Consider the following 13,646-nt stretch of genomic DNA (forward strand, 5'->3'; position numbering starts at 1 on the left):
CTTTGCATTGTCCATTGTAATAACGATTTCAACGCTCGCAAGCATCATTTGTCTTTGTTTAACTTTCGGTAAACAACAAGGATGAAATGATACCGTGAGCGTTGCGGTCGTTAAGTTGAATGCACCTTATGTGATTTCCATGCGTAATGTTATATTCCCTGCCCTGCGTTCAGAAACATCCCCGAAAATGCACACAAGCGTCGTTCTATCTTTATTATTTACTAAAGCGGCGTCTACAATAGAGATTTTAAGCCCTAAGCCTTAAGAAATTGACCAATCACAGTCAAGTATGAGAAGAATACTCGACTGTGATTGGTCAATTTCTTAAGGCTTAGGGCTTAAAATCTCTATTGTAGACGCCGCTTAAAAGTTGAACAAAGATAGAACGACCCTCGTGTACATCCGGGGATGTTTCTGAACACAGCCCTGGTTATATCGGCAGATTAGTGATCTTAAGATTTGAAGGTTATGTTCACGAGTTGTATTCGTGTTACACAAGCAACCGCGCGAGATGATTGCTACTTCTGCCTTGCAAAGAATCGCGATGATAAGAATCGCTAGCAACTTCTATAGATCGTATCTTCGAACTATAAGTAAAAGCTCCGCCGACAGCTCTGTAGAGATTAATGTAGCAGCGGAAAATGATATGGTAAATCAAAATGATTGTATTATAATCTATCTTGTGTATTGCTTATAAACACACAACACACAATGTATATTTTTACGTCAAATTATTTATTCCAGTATGTGTGTGTATTGTCACATTTTATTCTCATATTACTTAATTATCTGATCTATTTTTAATTCATGAATATGATTATTGCACTACTACATATTTGTTTTTTTTATATTTGTAGCCCATAAAAATTCAAAACCCTTTTGTAAAGGAGAAACAACAATGCATCTTGTGCAGATTGAATATCGAACCAGATTACAAAAATGTAAGATTACTTTCTCAATTTCAAAGTCGATACACTGGCAGAATATACGAAAGACACATAACTGGATTGTGCAAACATAAACAGAAGAGGATAAAAGAAGAAATTATAAAAGCTCAATCTGCAGGTACTTGTGTATTTTTATATTTAATAGAATTTGAAGAGGACGAGAGAGAGAGAAAGATTTAAAAGAAATTATTAATATACGTCTTTACATTATAGGTTTAATGGCTTATTGGACCAAAGAACCAAAATATGTCAAAGATCCCCAACTATTTGATCCAAATCATCCATTTAGGCCGCATAAATATTAGATGAGTAATAACAGAATTATATATAGATTCAAAAGAAAAATTAGTGTTATTATGTAATTAGAAGACTATTACATTTGTAAAATGTACCGATTGATTGCCAAGAAACTATTGGAATCCCAAAAATTCTCTATCTAATAGTTAATTTGTATATTCGGCAAACCTCACAAATTTTTGATAAATGTAATATCAATCTTAATCTCTTAATTGTAAGTACTTGAATAAATGTAACAACTATGAATTATTTTAATAAACTATTATCTTACCTAAATAAAGAAGATTTGTATTTATCATTAACAAAACTTATAAAACAGTATTCATGGTATTTCAACTGTGATAGAATATTGCAAATATCTAAGTACCAACATGTTTCAATATTATTTTTCTCAAAATTTCAATAAATTTTGTGTTTAACATTAAACAAAATATAACACATTTCACGTTTTATTATTTCCGAAATTTAAATAAAAGTTAAATTTTAATCTAAAAAAATTTTTTTTTGTTAAAAATTAAGTTAATAAAAGCAGCTAAAATGGATGATGATGGCAGATGGCGTTTTCAAATACAGGCGGGAGTTCGCGAATCGATCGTTATTTCGCTTCAAGACTATATATATTCATCATTATCGGATAATTGCTAATCGTTTGGCAACGATTTTTATTTATTTGTAGTAGGAGGAAAATAATAGTGATAAGTAATAACGAATCTCAATAAAATAAAAAGATTTATACGGAGCATTTTCTATGTTACTGATAATTTTCGCTCTGTGCTTTGTTGTTTATTGTTCTGTGTCTCTTCTCCAACACATCTCTGCCTGCTTTCTCTGACGTCAGAGAAGGATACATGCATAGTTTGCTTACACTTAAATCGAACGGATTTTTTATTTTCATTATAATTTAATAAATAATAATGGATATTGACGAGGATTATGACAGCGAGGAAAGCGATTTCGACGAGCGTTCCACAGTAGGTATGTTTTCCGATCGAGATTATCTATTTGGCGCGCGATACGCTGTAAAATATATCGTGTAAGGTTACACAGAGAGTGTATACTTATATATATATATATATATATCTCGCGTATTTTTAATTTCAAATAAACGCGTCAACTAGTAGTACAAGGGTCGGTTGTAGTAAAATCCTCGTTTATAGTAATATGCTGTCACTTTTTAGATTATAGCTTAATCTATGATATATAGATACAAAAATGACATTGACGCAACTGTGCGTAAGACTATTCAAGTGCCCAATATTGAAGTTAAACTGCTTTGCAGAAGTTTATCCGCATAGTAGTCCAGACGAGGATTTTGAAAGTTCGTCAGACGTAAGCACGCTCGAACTAGGTATATTCTCTAGTATTTTTCGCATCTTAATGGATTCACTTCTTTCCCTGACTCAAAACAACAAACAGAAATATACATGTATATTTTATTAAAAGTATGCTACGATATATTTGTAGATCTACCAGCTCATAGGCGATACGTAGAGCCCAATATGGAGGACATACCGGTGCCTACGGAGAACACATTTGATGTGACATTACCAGCGACACATTCTGTAAGTGTGCGCTTTCTGATATTTAAAAGTATAAAAGTTAACGTAAAATTTAATTGCTTTCTGCAACTGATAAAAAATAATTTTCTACAAGATAATTATGAATTTTATATATATATATATATATATGGATATATCTTTTTTATTTAGTATTTAGGACAAAATTTAGAAGAAGTAAGGGGAAGAACAATACTGGATGATGGCATTTATATGAAACTACCACTGTTGATAAAACAATCTGTATTATTTCCTGGTCAAACATTACCTATGACAGTTTTTGGCGCACAGACTATAGATATGTTGCAAAATTGCATACAAAATGATCGTACTTTTGGTGTTGTGTGTTATGGTCATCCCGAGATGGAGCGAATAGGAACAACGGCCGAGATTTACGAATACACAGATGGAGGTATATGGATGGATCATGGTCGGCGAGAATTTCGCTTAAAAGCTAAAGGAAGGCAGCGCTTTAAGATATTACGTATTATTACGCAGGTCAGTTTTAATATGAGACATAAAAATTTGCAATAATTGTTTGAGAAATATAAGAAAATTATATCTCGTAGAGAGAAATTTAAGACATTCTTTATAGAGTATTATAGTATTAAAATGAGACTATAAAAGAGCTATAATTTATTAAAATTAATATTTGTGTAAGAAGGTAGAATATTTCAGAATTTTGCTTTAGATTCTTTCTGTTATCTCACTGTAGCCATATTGAAATATAATTTTGAAAATAATTTGGAAATAAATTAGATTTTTTGTAAGTATTATCTGTGTTCGATAATATAGATTTGTAAAATATTTTTGAAGATTCTTTTTTTGTTGCATTACATTGATAAATGCATATGTCGCTCAATTTGAATGTGTTTTACTTTTTTAGTAAAAATTGATCTTGTGATAATTTTGATCGAGATTCACAACTATTTATTAATTCATGAACTCTGAAAAAGAATGTTTTTTTGTATAATTTATTAATTTATATTATCAAAATTTACGAGCAGTGCCAAGTATTAAAAAATTAACTAATTTTCATATATTTTACAATAAAAAAAATTTATATGATTTAACCTTTCTAATGTTATAATTCGATACAACTGCAGTAAGAGATCAGGAGTTTTAATCTCAGATATAGATATTATACTTATATCACATATCTTTATAATTTACTGTATTTATTATAATTTGCTTATAAGATTTTGATATTATAATCAGGATCACAATAAAATTTCGGCCAATGTTAAAGTGTTACCAGAGATAACACTTGGGCCACCGTTTTTGGACCAACGCTTGGCCTCATTAGATCGCTTGAGAGTTTTTTCTGATTTGGAGGAAGACATGAAGAAACAGGAGAAAGTAGAGAACTTGGATGCCGCGGTGACTGCTTGGCCAGCTTGGGTCTATAGGCAGTACGATCCTATAAGACTTTCCTTTAGAATACGTCAGCATCTTCAGTTTCTTGAAACAAGTAAGTTGCATAAATAAAAATATATATATAGTATATTCATTTAACGTTTTTATTGTATAAAAATTGTATTTTATAGGAGGTGGTAGTATACCTAAAGATCCTATAGATCTATCCTTCTGGGTCGCACAAAATATTCTGATGGATCATGATGAGAGACTTATGTTATTAAGTTACGATTGCGCAATTTCTCGATTGCAAAGAGAATTAAAGTATCTTATGGAGGTATGTATAAAACAAAACGTTATATACACATCTAAGTTGAGATAATGTTTGCATTGTTTAATATCAAACTGTTTAAAGGATAAAATCTACGTGTGTGTTAATTGCGACTCCTTTATCGGAAGACAGTCGCACATGTTTCCGATGAATAAGGAAGGTCCGCAGGGTGCTTATGTCAATCCCGGCGGTGTTATACACGAGACTATAACTTTTTACCATGTTCAAGGAGTTATGCTCAGTGATGCGGCTCCTTCGACTGAATACAGTTGGTTTCCAGGGTAAAGTTGCAATGTTCACATTCATTGAAATGCGTGAAGTTAAGGTTTCATTGTTAATCATTGCGCGCGTAATTTTAGATATGCTTGGACAATAGCTATCTGTAAAGGCTGTCATCATCATGTCGGTTGGAAGTTTACAGCAGTGCATAATAATTTAAGGCCCAAAACATTTTGGGGTCTGACACGTAGGAGTTTGAAGAATAAGAAGAAAAAATAAAACAAAGCTGTATATATTTAATGTATATTGAGTGTCATAAATGTTTTTATAATTTACTAGATGAATATTTTTGACAGATGTATCATGTTTGATATAGTTAATTTTTCTTATTTTAAGATCTTTTTCTCAGTTTATAATCTTATTTTAATAGCATATGAACAGAATGAGAATGACTGTATATTCTAATTTTCAATCGTGTATTCACTCTAATGTATGACCATGTGACAAATACAAATTAATAGAAGAGCAGCGCAAAAGGGAAAATTTAGTTTAGAGGAAAATAACCGATTTAGGATAGAGAAAAATCTAAAATGGAAGATCTTGGAATAGAAGAAACTTATTTTACATACTATGATTGATATGCAATTAAAAACAAAATTTAAGTGATAGCTAGTAAACTTGAAAGATTTTATAGAAATAAAGATAGATAAAGCATAATATATATTAAATGTTAGCTTATATTATTTTTGGTTACAAATCATGATACAATGCATTCTTTCCAAAAATTTTCTTAGAAATTCATCCAACAAATATTAAAACATTTTTATGACACCCAGTATGCAGTGCATGAGTTTGTTCTATCTCTAATTATATACGCTTGGACATGAGCGATTTATAAAAATTATATATGTAAAGAATAATTATTATATCAATAGCAATTATGAGTTATAATACAAAAAAACTTTATATATATTGAATGGTTAAGGCTGTTGCAAGGGAATTGATCAGCCAACAGTCTTTCTATTTGTATTAATTAAAAATTATATAAAATATTGTTTTGTAATATGCAGATATTGCAGAGACTACATAACTAAAAAACAAGTAAAATGTCTTTCATATTGTCGTTCATTCTTTTATGTATAATTTTGTTTTTAATATCTTATATAAGAAAAGACATATTGTTTCATCTCTTTATAGTAATTCTATTTTTTGATTAATCTGTTGAAATTTTATTACTCTATCTACAATGTTCAAATTTTTCTTTATCCTTTGTGCGATTGAGATAAACAGAAAGAGATGCAAATCGTTAAACATGATTTGTACAGGTATTATAAAAAATGTACATGAAAATTGTGTTTACATCCTTATCTATTGGAATTATTACAATTATACAAGTAATTTAATTTATTCTCAAAAATTAGTAGTGAAATGTATATATATTAATGGACAGAATAAAAGAATCTATATGAGTTTTATATTAGAATAATTTATTTAATAAAATAAAGAATATTGTGTATATTTAAGATAAAAAAAAGTAAAAATTACTTTAAATCTTTGATAAGCTTGTCACATCTTTCATGATATAAATCTGACTAAATTAGACACGTTTTTGTTGGTAATGTACAATGATGTTCTGATGATCTTACAATTAATACTTATTAATAATATATCTTTTGCCTAATATTGGCTCTTTCTTTCACTTATTTATAGAGTTTCCGAATGTAGCAGGTTTTTGAAAGTAACAGGTAGCAGGTTTAATCGCTCTGAGAGCGATTAATGACGTCATTGCATCGTCTCTGCCAATAAAAAACTTGAATTCACAGTAAAATATAGCGATTAATTGAACCGAATTGGGTTAACCCTTATATCAGACTATGCATTGAAGATTGAGATTCAAGATTCAAGATTGAAATTTGACCAATCTGGATAAAGAAATTTTAGTACCTTTTGTTCTGATTAGTCAAATTCCAATCTTTAATCTTCAATTTCAATACGTAGTCTGATACGGGCATTAGAACATATATAAATGGAAAGAGAATAGCAGGTTAAAAAGTATCGGAAGGAAGTGAGAAAGAAAATCGTAGTTGCCTCTCTGTTGTGAGTAACTACACATCAAGCATCGTGTCTGTAGATACATACTTTTGTGTACACACACATGTGACTAATTAATTTAATCTTATTTTTCATTGGGCTAAATTGGTAAGCCGTGCATGCGCACTTTTGAGGAGTTACTCACAAGAGAGAGGCAACTATGATTTTCTTTCTCACTTCCTTCCGACATGTTTTTCTATCGGGAAACAAAAGCATTTCCCTTCCATTTATATATGTTTTAAGGGTTAACCCATTTATTCGAAAACGCTATTGGCTAAGGTAAAGCGGGGAGAATTTCCTTATGCATAAGGAAATTAACCAATCAAATTCCTTATGCTTCTGATTATGCGCTTATGCAAAAGTTTGTGCTCCCCGCTTTAACAAGTGGCTGTACATGGCCCTGAAAAACGTCGAAAAAAGTGGACGCTGATGATGGCTGCGATCATGATGTAAGAATACATCATGGCTGCAACGATAAATTTATCAATACATTCCCTTCTGTTATTCTTTACTCAATGACTCAATAAAATGGAATACTTTTTAAGATTCTAGCCTGATATGGTATAAAATAGTATATAATACGATAATTTTTAGAAATTTATATGGAAATAGTAGACACAGAGAAAGAAGCAAGGATAAAAGGAGATTTCTAATAATTCGATTTGTTGATAAAGAAATAACAAAAAAATATTTGCTTATATTTTAAAATGGACGAGAACGCACGCACAATTTATTGCGGAAATCTAAGCGAAAAAATAACCGAGGATATTCTCTATGAATTATTTCTACAAGTTAGTATATATATATATATATATTCTCCGTATAATAATATTAGAAATAAAATACATATATATAATTTCTATAAATATCCTATCAATATTTCTTTCACATTATTTGTATAAAGAAAAAATTACTTTCTCTCTAGCTTATTCTGTCAACTATTCATATTTTATTAATTTATTCATAAATTATATATAAAATACATGTATATTAGAGCTTTATATATTATAGCGTTATTTTATTATAAATATAATTATTATTCCTTTTGGCACACAATTACTTGAGTAGGAAAACAATACAAATATTTCTTCTAAATTATACAATTTATTTGTTAACCCTTAATTATAAATGTTTGGTTTGTATATACATCATCATATTTTAATGTAATAAATACGAAGTATTGGATTTATTAACATTTAAAAAATATTATTTTTGAAAATAGTAAACTATTAAGTATATATTACATAGATAAAGTTAGTGCAAATATCTTTGTTGTTATGTTAGGGAGGTCCTGTACAAAAAATAACCATTCCTAAAGATCGCGATGGCAAACAAAGAACATTTGCATTTATTACATATAAACACATACATTCTGTGGAATATGCTTTACGTTTATTTGATGGTACAGAACTGTACAATCGTACTCTTAATATGAAACTGAGGAATAATGCTGAATCACAGCAAATGGAACAATCTTTGAATCCTGTTCGCAATATAAATCACATGTTAGAATTAGGGCAGCAAATGATCTTGGGAAATTATCCACCGCAGAATGGCAGTGCAATGTTTTTTGCACGTATTTCACAAAATGTTCCGACATATTCAAGACAATTGGATGCAAACTTTGGCAATGATGATAGAATTAGAAGAAATCATCCTTATCAAAGGAACAGAGATAGAAAACAAGAGAGAGATAGAAATCAAGAGAGAAACAGGGACAGAAATCGAGACAGAGATAGAGAAAGAGAAAAAGATAAGGCAAGAAGCAGAGAACAAAATGATCACTACAGAGATGAAAGATCGTATCATAATAGGGATAATTGGAATCACCGTTCCAATAGCTATTCCCGATATAATGACAATAAAAAAAGATGGACTCATTGATAATAAGTGTTTTTTGATCTGTCATTGCTAATTGGATTTTCCGTTAATTTCTAAATTTAATAAAATAAACATAGATTTAGTTCTTTTCTTTTCTTTTGCCCTGACATAAATACATACATTGATAATATAATTTTGTTATCAATAATTGTAATTTTCATTATACAACTACAATTTTGTAAATATTTTAGTTCTATTTACAATTCTGTTTTGTAATATATATAATTATTAAGAAACATGGTAGCAAAGACCGTGCGTAACAAGATATAATATACGCTGATATATATACATATATGGTGTGTGTCATACAAATAGTCTATATAAATTGATAGAACAAATAAATGTATTTTTGCCACATTCAATATTACCTATTGAGAAAGACTTATATATTGTAATGAAGAAGTATACACATTGTTACCACATTAATGATTGAAGTTACATTGGGAAAATTTTGTGTTTTTGTCTATTATTATATCAATAAATGTATCATTATATTAATGACAATCAATTTTTCATGTGCATCATTATATCAATACAATCGATAAGGTGTTTTAGTTGTAGGCTTTATTTTTGTATTTACATATATCTCATATATCAAAACAAACATTAAATACATAACAAATGTGGTATGATTTGTATTGCTTCTGTACGTTTCTTTCTTCTTTTGTCCTTTCATTTTTAATCTTACGAGCAGCTTTTTGCGCTAACATAAGCACAGCTGCATTGATATTTCCGCTTGGTAGAGATGGAAGAACTGATGCATCCACAACATACAAATTTCTCATATTGTAAACTCTATAACATAGAATGAATACAATATTTTATATACATAATAGAAATTTTATGATAATAAAAAGAGAAAGATTTGGAGTATTTAACACACACAAAAGACTAACATGAGTCGGATGCAAGATGTAAGCATAATAAGAACACATGCTTTAGTCAATGTTACAAGATTAGTAAATAAAATCAATAAATTTGAATCTTTCTCTTAGGAATCATTAATCAGCTATATTATCTTATTTTAATTATATAGTTCCTAAAAATTCTCATTAAAACCCATTCTGTAATTTTTTATTTTAATTGATTAAAGTAGCTTTTCTTTAGATTGATAATTGTAACAAAAATTGAGATTTCTTTTCTGTTTGATTTATCAGCCTTCTAGTGTTGAACATGGTATGCACTTTTATTATAGTTCCATCTTGCATTTAATTTGTATTAATTTTTGTTTTCTTATAATCTTAATTTTATGATGAAGTAAATACCTGAATGATTTATCAACAACATCGCTTATACGGCATGTACCAATTGGATGATAGGATGTCAGTGTTAAATGTTGCACATAACATTTCCAATATTCTCTGGTATCAAATGTATGATTCTCGCAACCAGGAAAAGGTTTTCTGTTGAGTGAGGCGTCATAAGCTCTCAAAACATTCGTCTTTAAAAGTTTCTTTATAAAATATAATCCTAAACATTTGTGACATTGATTAGACAACATTGTTATATTTGCATGTGCACATATATATGCATCTTTACCTTTTAATATGCCATAAATGCTTAAACTTAATTACCTTCTACAAGAGTATCAATATCCTCCTTGTTCGATAAATATTTCGGGTCAATTAACGGTTCATCAAAGGGATTGCTACTCTGCAATCGTAATTCTCCGCTACTCTTAGGATGTAGTAAAACAGGCGCGATTGTGATTGTATTTTCGTGCGAAAGAGAAGCGAAATATTTGTTATAAACCTAGAGAAAAAAATATATAAAGAAATAAGACTTATAAAAAGTATTTGAACATTTTTCTGGCCTTTAGTCCAGTCTGTTTTGTATTCTCTATATTATGTTTATTTTTTTTTAATTTTGTGTACCTTATCGGAAATTCCCATAATTCTTTTGAGAATAAAACCATAGTCTTTTGCTGCTCCAAGAGGTAATACCATTAATTGCAAATCTGGTATTGTAGTTTTATTTGTATGTAAAGGACTGTGAAAAGTTCCTAATACTTCAACTCCTGCTGACGTCCATGGGCCTAAATAAACCGATGAATTATCTCTACAATAAAGTATGTTAAAATATTATGATCGTAATGCATCTATGAAAATTGCTTATAAATAATATAACTATTAGTCACTTGACAATCTAAAAGCGGAAAAAAAAGAACACTGTAACCTCTAAAAGCATGACTGTGTGCATACATTTATTTATTCAGATTTGATATATTTGTATTAACATATATATTCTTACCTCTTCCAAAAAGGAAGTAATTAAGAGCTGACATAGGATTAGAGATGTCAGAAAGATATAGTCCAAGACTTGTATTTAGCATGATCAAATCGAGACCAGTTAGAACATGATCCATCAAAGTCTGACCAACTGGCAAATCATTGATCACGCTAATCTAAATGACAGTTATTATAGAAAATAATAAAAAATAATAAATAAATAAATTACTTTTTTCATGTTATATAATAAGTATTTTGATCCTGTTTTGAGAAATAAGCAAATCTTGTGTTATGTTATTAATATAAGTTGCAATGTATGACTTGTATCTATTGTATGTATTGCGTTTTTCTAAAATTTTTTCTTATGACAAAATAAGGTTTACAGTATATAAATAAGTATAAATTGTAAGAGAAACAAATTATAAATGTTTCAAGTGTTATCTTTTGATCACTAAAGATTACTTACATTCAAATCTTTCAAGTGCTTTTTTGGTCCAATTCCAGATAACATTAATAATTTTGGGCTCTCAATTGCACCAGCACTTAGAATAATTCCTTTTTCTGCTATTGCTGTATATTTATTACCAAATCTAAGAAATTCAATCCCTTCAGCCTTATCAAAATTCACTAGTATCTTTAATAATAATTAATTAGTTATATTTTATTTGTTTCTTTGATATGTACAATAAAAAGGCAATAATTTTCAAACAGGCTTACTTTGTTGGCACGTGCATGAGTAAGTATGGTCAGATTTGGATAATTAGATTTCTGATATAGAATTTTGTCTAAACTCCACCTTCTGCCATTTTCCATCGTTAACTGAGCTTTCATAAAACCTAAATGACAAAGATAGAAATATATAACATGCAAGGAAAATACTTCATATATATATATATATATATATATATATATATATATATATATATATATATATATATATATATATATAAAATAGATACCTGTATCCAATCTCAAATTCATGTCGCCTATATCATGATTTAATTCTTTTACTGCTTTCAAAAATACATCAGCAAAATCAGAATTCCATCTTAATTCATCAATGCTCACTAATTTATTATTTTCTACAACCGATTCTAAAAATAATTAAATAAAATTTATAGAGGATAAGCATAACTGAAATGTATCTCTGAATCTATAGATTTAGAATACTATAGATTAGTATACAAGTTTCTTCTGTACCCATAAAATCTGGAAACCATGTTTCATAGTCTAATCGATGTCCCAATACATAAGCCATATAATTTAAGCGACTTGTTCCTCCAACAATTTTACCTCTAGGCCATCTGCTTTGCTGCAAAAAGCTTTGTGACAATATGTATGCAAGGCTTCTCGATATAAGTTTCAACACATATATTTACATTGTTGATTAAACCTTTACACGCATGCTCTTGAGGAACAGTAATATATTGCCAATCATAAGCAGTTTTTTGAATCATTGGTGCCAAAAGCGGTATATCGAGAAAAAGTGGTGCAGTACCACCTGCTTCTAGCAATAATACACTTTGTTTATCCTCTGCTAACCGTGTTGCCATAATTATACCAGCACTACCAGCACCAACTATAATTATTCTGATTAGATATACAGATGAACAATATAGTAGTTTTTAAAGTAGAATAAATTAAAATAAAATAACAAACTAGTTTTGGAAATGTAGATGTTAAACACACACTGGAATAATATAAAGAAATGAACTTGATTATTGTTTTAAGTTATTGAGAGAATTATTTCTAATTAAAAAATATATTCATTTGATAATTTACAAAATATTAAATAAAAAGCTATAATTTCTTATTAGATAAAACATTTGCTTTTATATTTATATATTTTACTATCTTGTTTTAACTTTTACTATCTAAACTGTATAACTTACCAACAATATAATCGTATTGTTGCATATCTCGAATATTGTTGGAGAACCATTGCAAAGATACATCTAACATATATGCAAAATGAATATAAAAAAGAAATATTGTCGTAAACGCGCCGGTGAAGACAAGTAGTACCGATTTTGTAAAAAGAAACATTTTGATTAAATTGCTCCTAACATAAAACGAGACAGAGATTCTTCCTTTTGATAAAAATTCTCTGTTTAAAATAATAATAAAGCCCGCGGTCCGCGACACACGGCGCATATGGTACTTTCTGCTTTCTGCTAGACCAGATCATAGATCATATGCGAGCTAGTAAATCATTAGAAATGCTGCATGTGTGTAGTTTGGGGAAGAGTTCCGTTTAACCATGTCCCGATTGACCACAGCCACACATATCGATCGGTGCCTAGAGTAATCACGATTGATCAATCAAAGAATCAGATCTTGAATTGGCCAATTGGTCACATGTCCAATCAGACCCCCACCCGTAATGTGATTTTACTTATCCCTATACATAGTTATTTACTAAAAGTTGAACAAAGATAGAACGATGCTCGTGTGCACACGAATGATGTTTTCGAACGCAGCCTTATGGTGAATTTCGGAACACGACTATTCCTGTATATGAGTCACTTATTTTGAAGTAAGTAGCAGTGTGAGTGATTTGTTTAATGCAAGTTTAATTTGTTGCTTTTAAAAAGCAAAGAAAATTGTAAAAAATGAATGAGGGAACTCTTTTTTACGAGTTTACAATTACTATGAATTTTGAAAAACTGTCATTGCAGAGATTATATATTTTGTTCGAATACTCAGAGGCTTATAGCAGTTAGTGATTCTATATAATTTT

At 29.4% G+C, this 13,646-nt stretch overlaps 4 protein-coding genes across 10 annotated transcripts; 3 read left to right on the forward strand and 1 right to left on the reverse strand.

Annotated features, from left to right (window-relative positions):
• The first annotated feature begins 448 nt into the window (after nucleotides 1–448).
• On the forward strand, nucleotides 449–1,475 carry Mrps18c (mitochondrial ribosomal protein S18C). The gene is made up of 3 exons (XM_070292717.1): nucleotides 449–649; nucleotides 858–1,065; nucleotides 1,161–1,475. Exons 1-3 carry the CDS (start codon nucleotides 512–514, stop codon nucleotides 1,250–1,252), a joined length of 438 nt encoding a protein of 145 aa, XP_070148818.1. The 5' UTR covers nucleotides 449–511; the 3' UTR covers nucleotides 1,253–1,475.
• A 405-nt stretch (nucleotides 1,476–1,880) lies between these two features.
• On the forward strand, nucleotides 1,881–6,157 carry Ohgt (E3 ubiquitin ligase component cereblon). Of its 6 annotated transcripts, none has more exons than XM_070293018.1 (8): nucleotides 1,881–2,219; nucleotides 2,524–2,592; nucleotides 2,709–2,806; nucleotides 2,954–3,298; nucleotides 4,019–4,271; nucleotides 4,348–4,493; nucleotides 4,572–4,768; nucleotides 4,847–6,157. In XM_070293018.1, exons 1-8 carry the CDS (start codon nucleotides 2,159–2,161, stop codon nucleotides 4,983–4,985), a joined length of 1,308 nt encoding a protein of 435 aa, XP_070149119.1. In that variant the 5' UTR covers nucleotides 1,881–2,158; the 3' UTR covers nucleotides 4,986–6,157. The 6 variants fall into 6 exon arrangements, with proteins under 6 accessions (XP_070149119.1, XP_070149117.1, XP_070149118.1 ...); XM_070293016.1 differs by having other exon boundaries at nucleotides 2,423–2,592; nucleotides 4,847–6,156; XM_070293017.1 differs by having other exon boundaries at nucleotides 1,881–2,215; nucleotides 2,423–2,592; nucleotides 4,847–6,156.
• Nucleotides 6,158–7,219: 1,062 nt separating this feature from the next.
• LOC138945076 (RNA-binding protein 7) lies at nucleotides 7,220–9,134 on the forward strand. Its single transcript, XM_070316279.1, has 3 exons — nucleotides 7,220–7,246; nucleotides 7,392–7,588; nucleotides 8,082–9,134. The coding sequence occupies exons 2-3, from the start codon at nucleotides 7,505–7,507 to the stop codon at nucleotides 8,679–8,681; spliced, it is 684 nt and encodes a 227-aa protein (XP_070172380.1). The 5' UTR covers nucleotides 7,220–7,246; nucleotides 7,392–7,504; the 3' UTR covers nucleotides 8,682–9,134.
• Nucleotides 9,135–9,227: 93 nt separating this feature from the next.
• LOC138945073 (glucose dehydrogenase [FAD, quinone]) lies at nucleotides 9,228–13,171 on the reverse strand. 2 transcript variants are annotated; one of them, XM_070316274.1, is made up of 11 exons: nucleotides 12,799–13,171; nucleotides 12,286–12,485; nucleotides 12,107–12,218; nucleotides 11,866–12,000; nucleotides 11,624–11,742; nucleotides 11,373–11,540; nucleotides 10,929–11,082; nucleotides 10,553–10,713; nucleotides 10,253–10,430; nucleotides 9,944–10,148; nucleotides 9,228–9,473 (listed from the first exon to the last, which is right to left on the reverse strand). In XM_070316274.1, exons 1-11 carry the CDS (start codon nucleotides 13,058–13,060, stop codon nucleotides 9,266–9,268), a joined length of 1,902 nt encoding a protein of 633 aa, XP_070172375.1. In that variant the 5' UTR covers nucleotides 13,061–13,171; the 3' UTR covers nucleotides 9,228–9,265. The 2 variants fall into 2 exon arrangements, with proteins under 2 accessions (XP_070172375.1, XP_070172376.1); XM_070316275.1 differs by having other exon boundaries at nucleotides 12,286–12,496; nucleotides 12,799–12,856.
• Nucleotides 13,172–13,646: the final 475 nt, after the last annotated feature.

The sequence above is a fragment of the Polyergus mexicanus genome, unplaced genomic scaffold (assembly GCF_030449975.1).
Source record: "Polyergus mexicanus isolate NDT 795.1 unplaced genomic scaffold, iyPolMexi1.0 SCAF_3, whole genome shotgun sequence".
NCBI classification, from domain to species: Eukaryota; Metazoa; Arthropoda; class Insecta; order Hymenoptera; family Formicidae; genus Polyergus; species Polyergus mexicanus.

Bases quoted from the DNA above. Each gene is read 5' to 3' on its own strand.
- LOC138945073 (XM_070316274.1), bottom strand. From the start codon at position 13,060: ATGCGCCGTGTGTCGCGGACCGCGGGCTTTATTATTATTTTAAACAGA. The intron at 12,486-12,798 runs GTAAGTTATACA...GAATAATTATAG, and splicing joins ACAATACGATTATATTGTTG to TTGGTGCTGGTAGTGCTGGT. The intron at 12,219-12,285 runs GTAAATATATGT...AGCTTTTTGCAG, and splicing joins GTAAAGGTTTAATCAACAAT to CAAAGCAGATGGCCTAGAGG.
- LOC138945076 (XM_070316279.1), top strand. From the start codon at position 7,505: ATGGACGAGAACGCACGCACAATTTATTGCGGAAATCTAAGCGAAAAA. The intron at 7,589-8,081 runs GTTAGTATATAT...TTGTTATGTTAG, and splicing joins TCTATGAATTATTTCTACAA to GGAGGTCCTGTACAAAAAAT.
- Mrps18c (XM_070292717.1), top strand. From the start codon at position 512: ATGATTGCTACTTCTGCCTTGCAAAGAATCGCGATGATAAGAATCGCT. The intron at 650-857 runs GTAAATCAAAAT...TTATATTTGTAG, and splicing joins TAGCAGCGGAAAATGATATG to CCCATAAAAATTCAAAACCC. The intron at 1,066-1,160 runs GTACTTGTGTAT...TTTACATTATAG, and splicing joins TATAAAAGCTCAATCTGCAG to GTTTAATGGCTTATTGGACC.
- Ohgt (XM_070293016.1), top strand. From the start codon at position 2,457: ATGACATTGACGCAACTGTGCGTAAGACTATTCAAGTGCCCAATATTG. The intron at 2,807-2,953 runs GTAAGTGTGCGC...TTTTTTATTTAG, and splicing joins CATTACCAGCGACACATTCT to TATTTAGGACAAAATTTAGA. The intron at 3,299-4,018 runs GTCAGTTTTAAT...TATTATAATCAG, and splicing joins TATTACGTATTATTACGCAG to GATCACAATAAAATTTCGGC.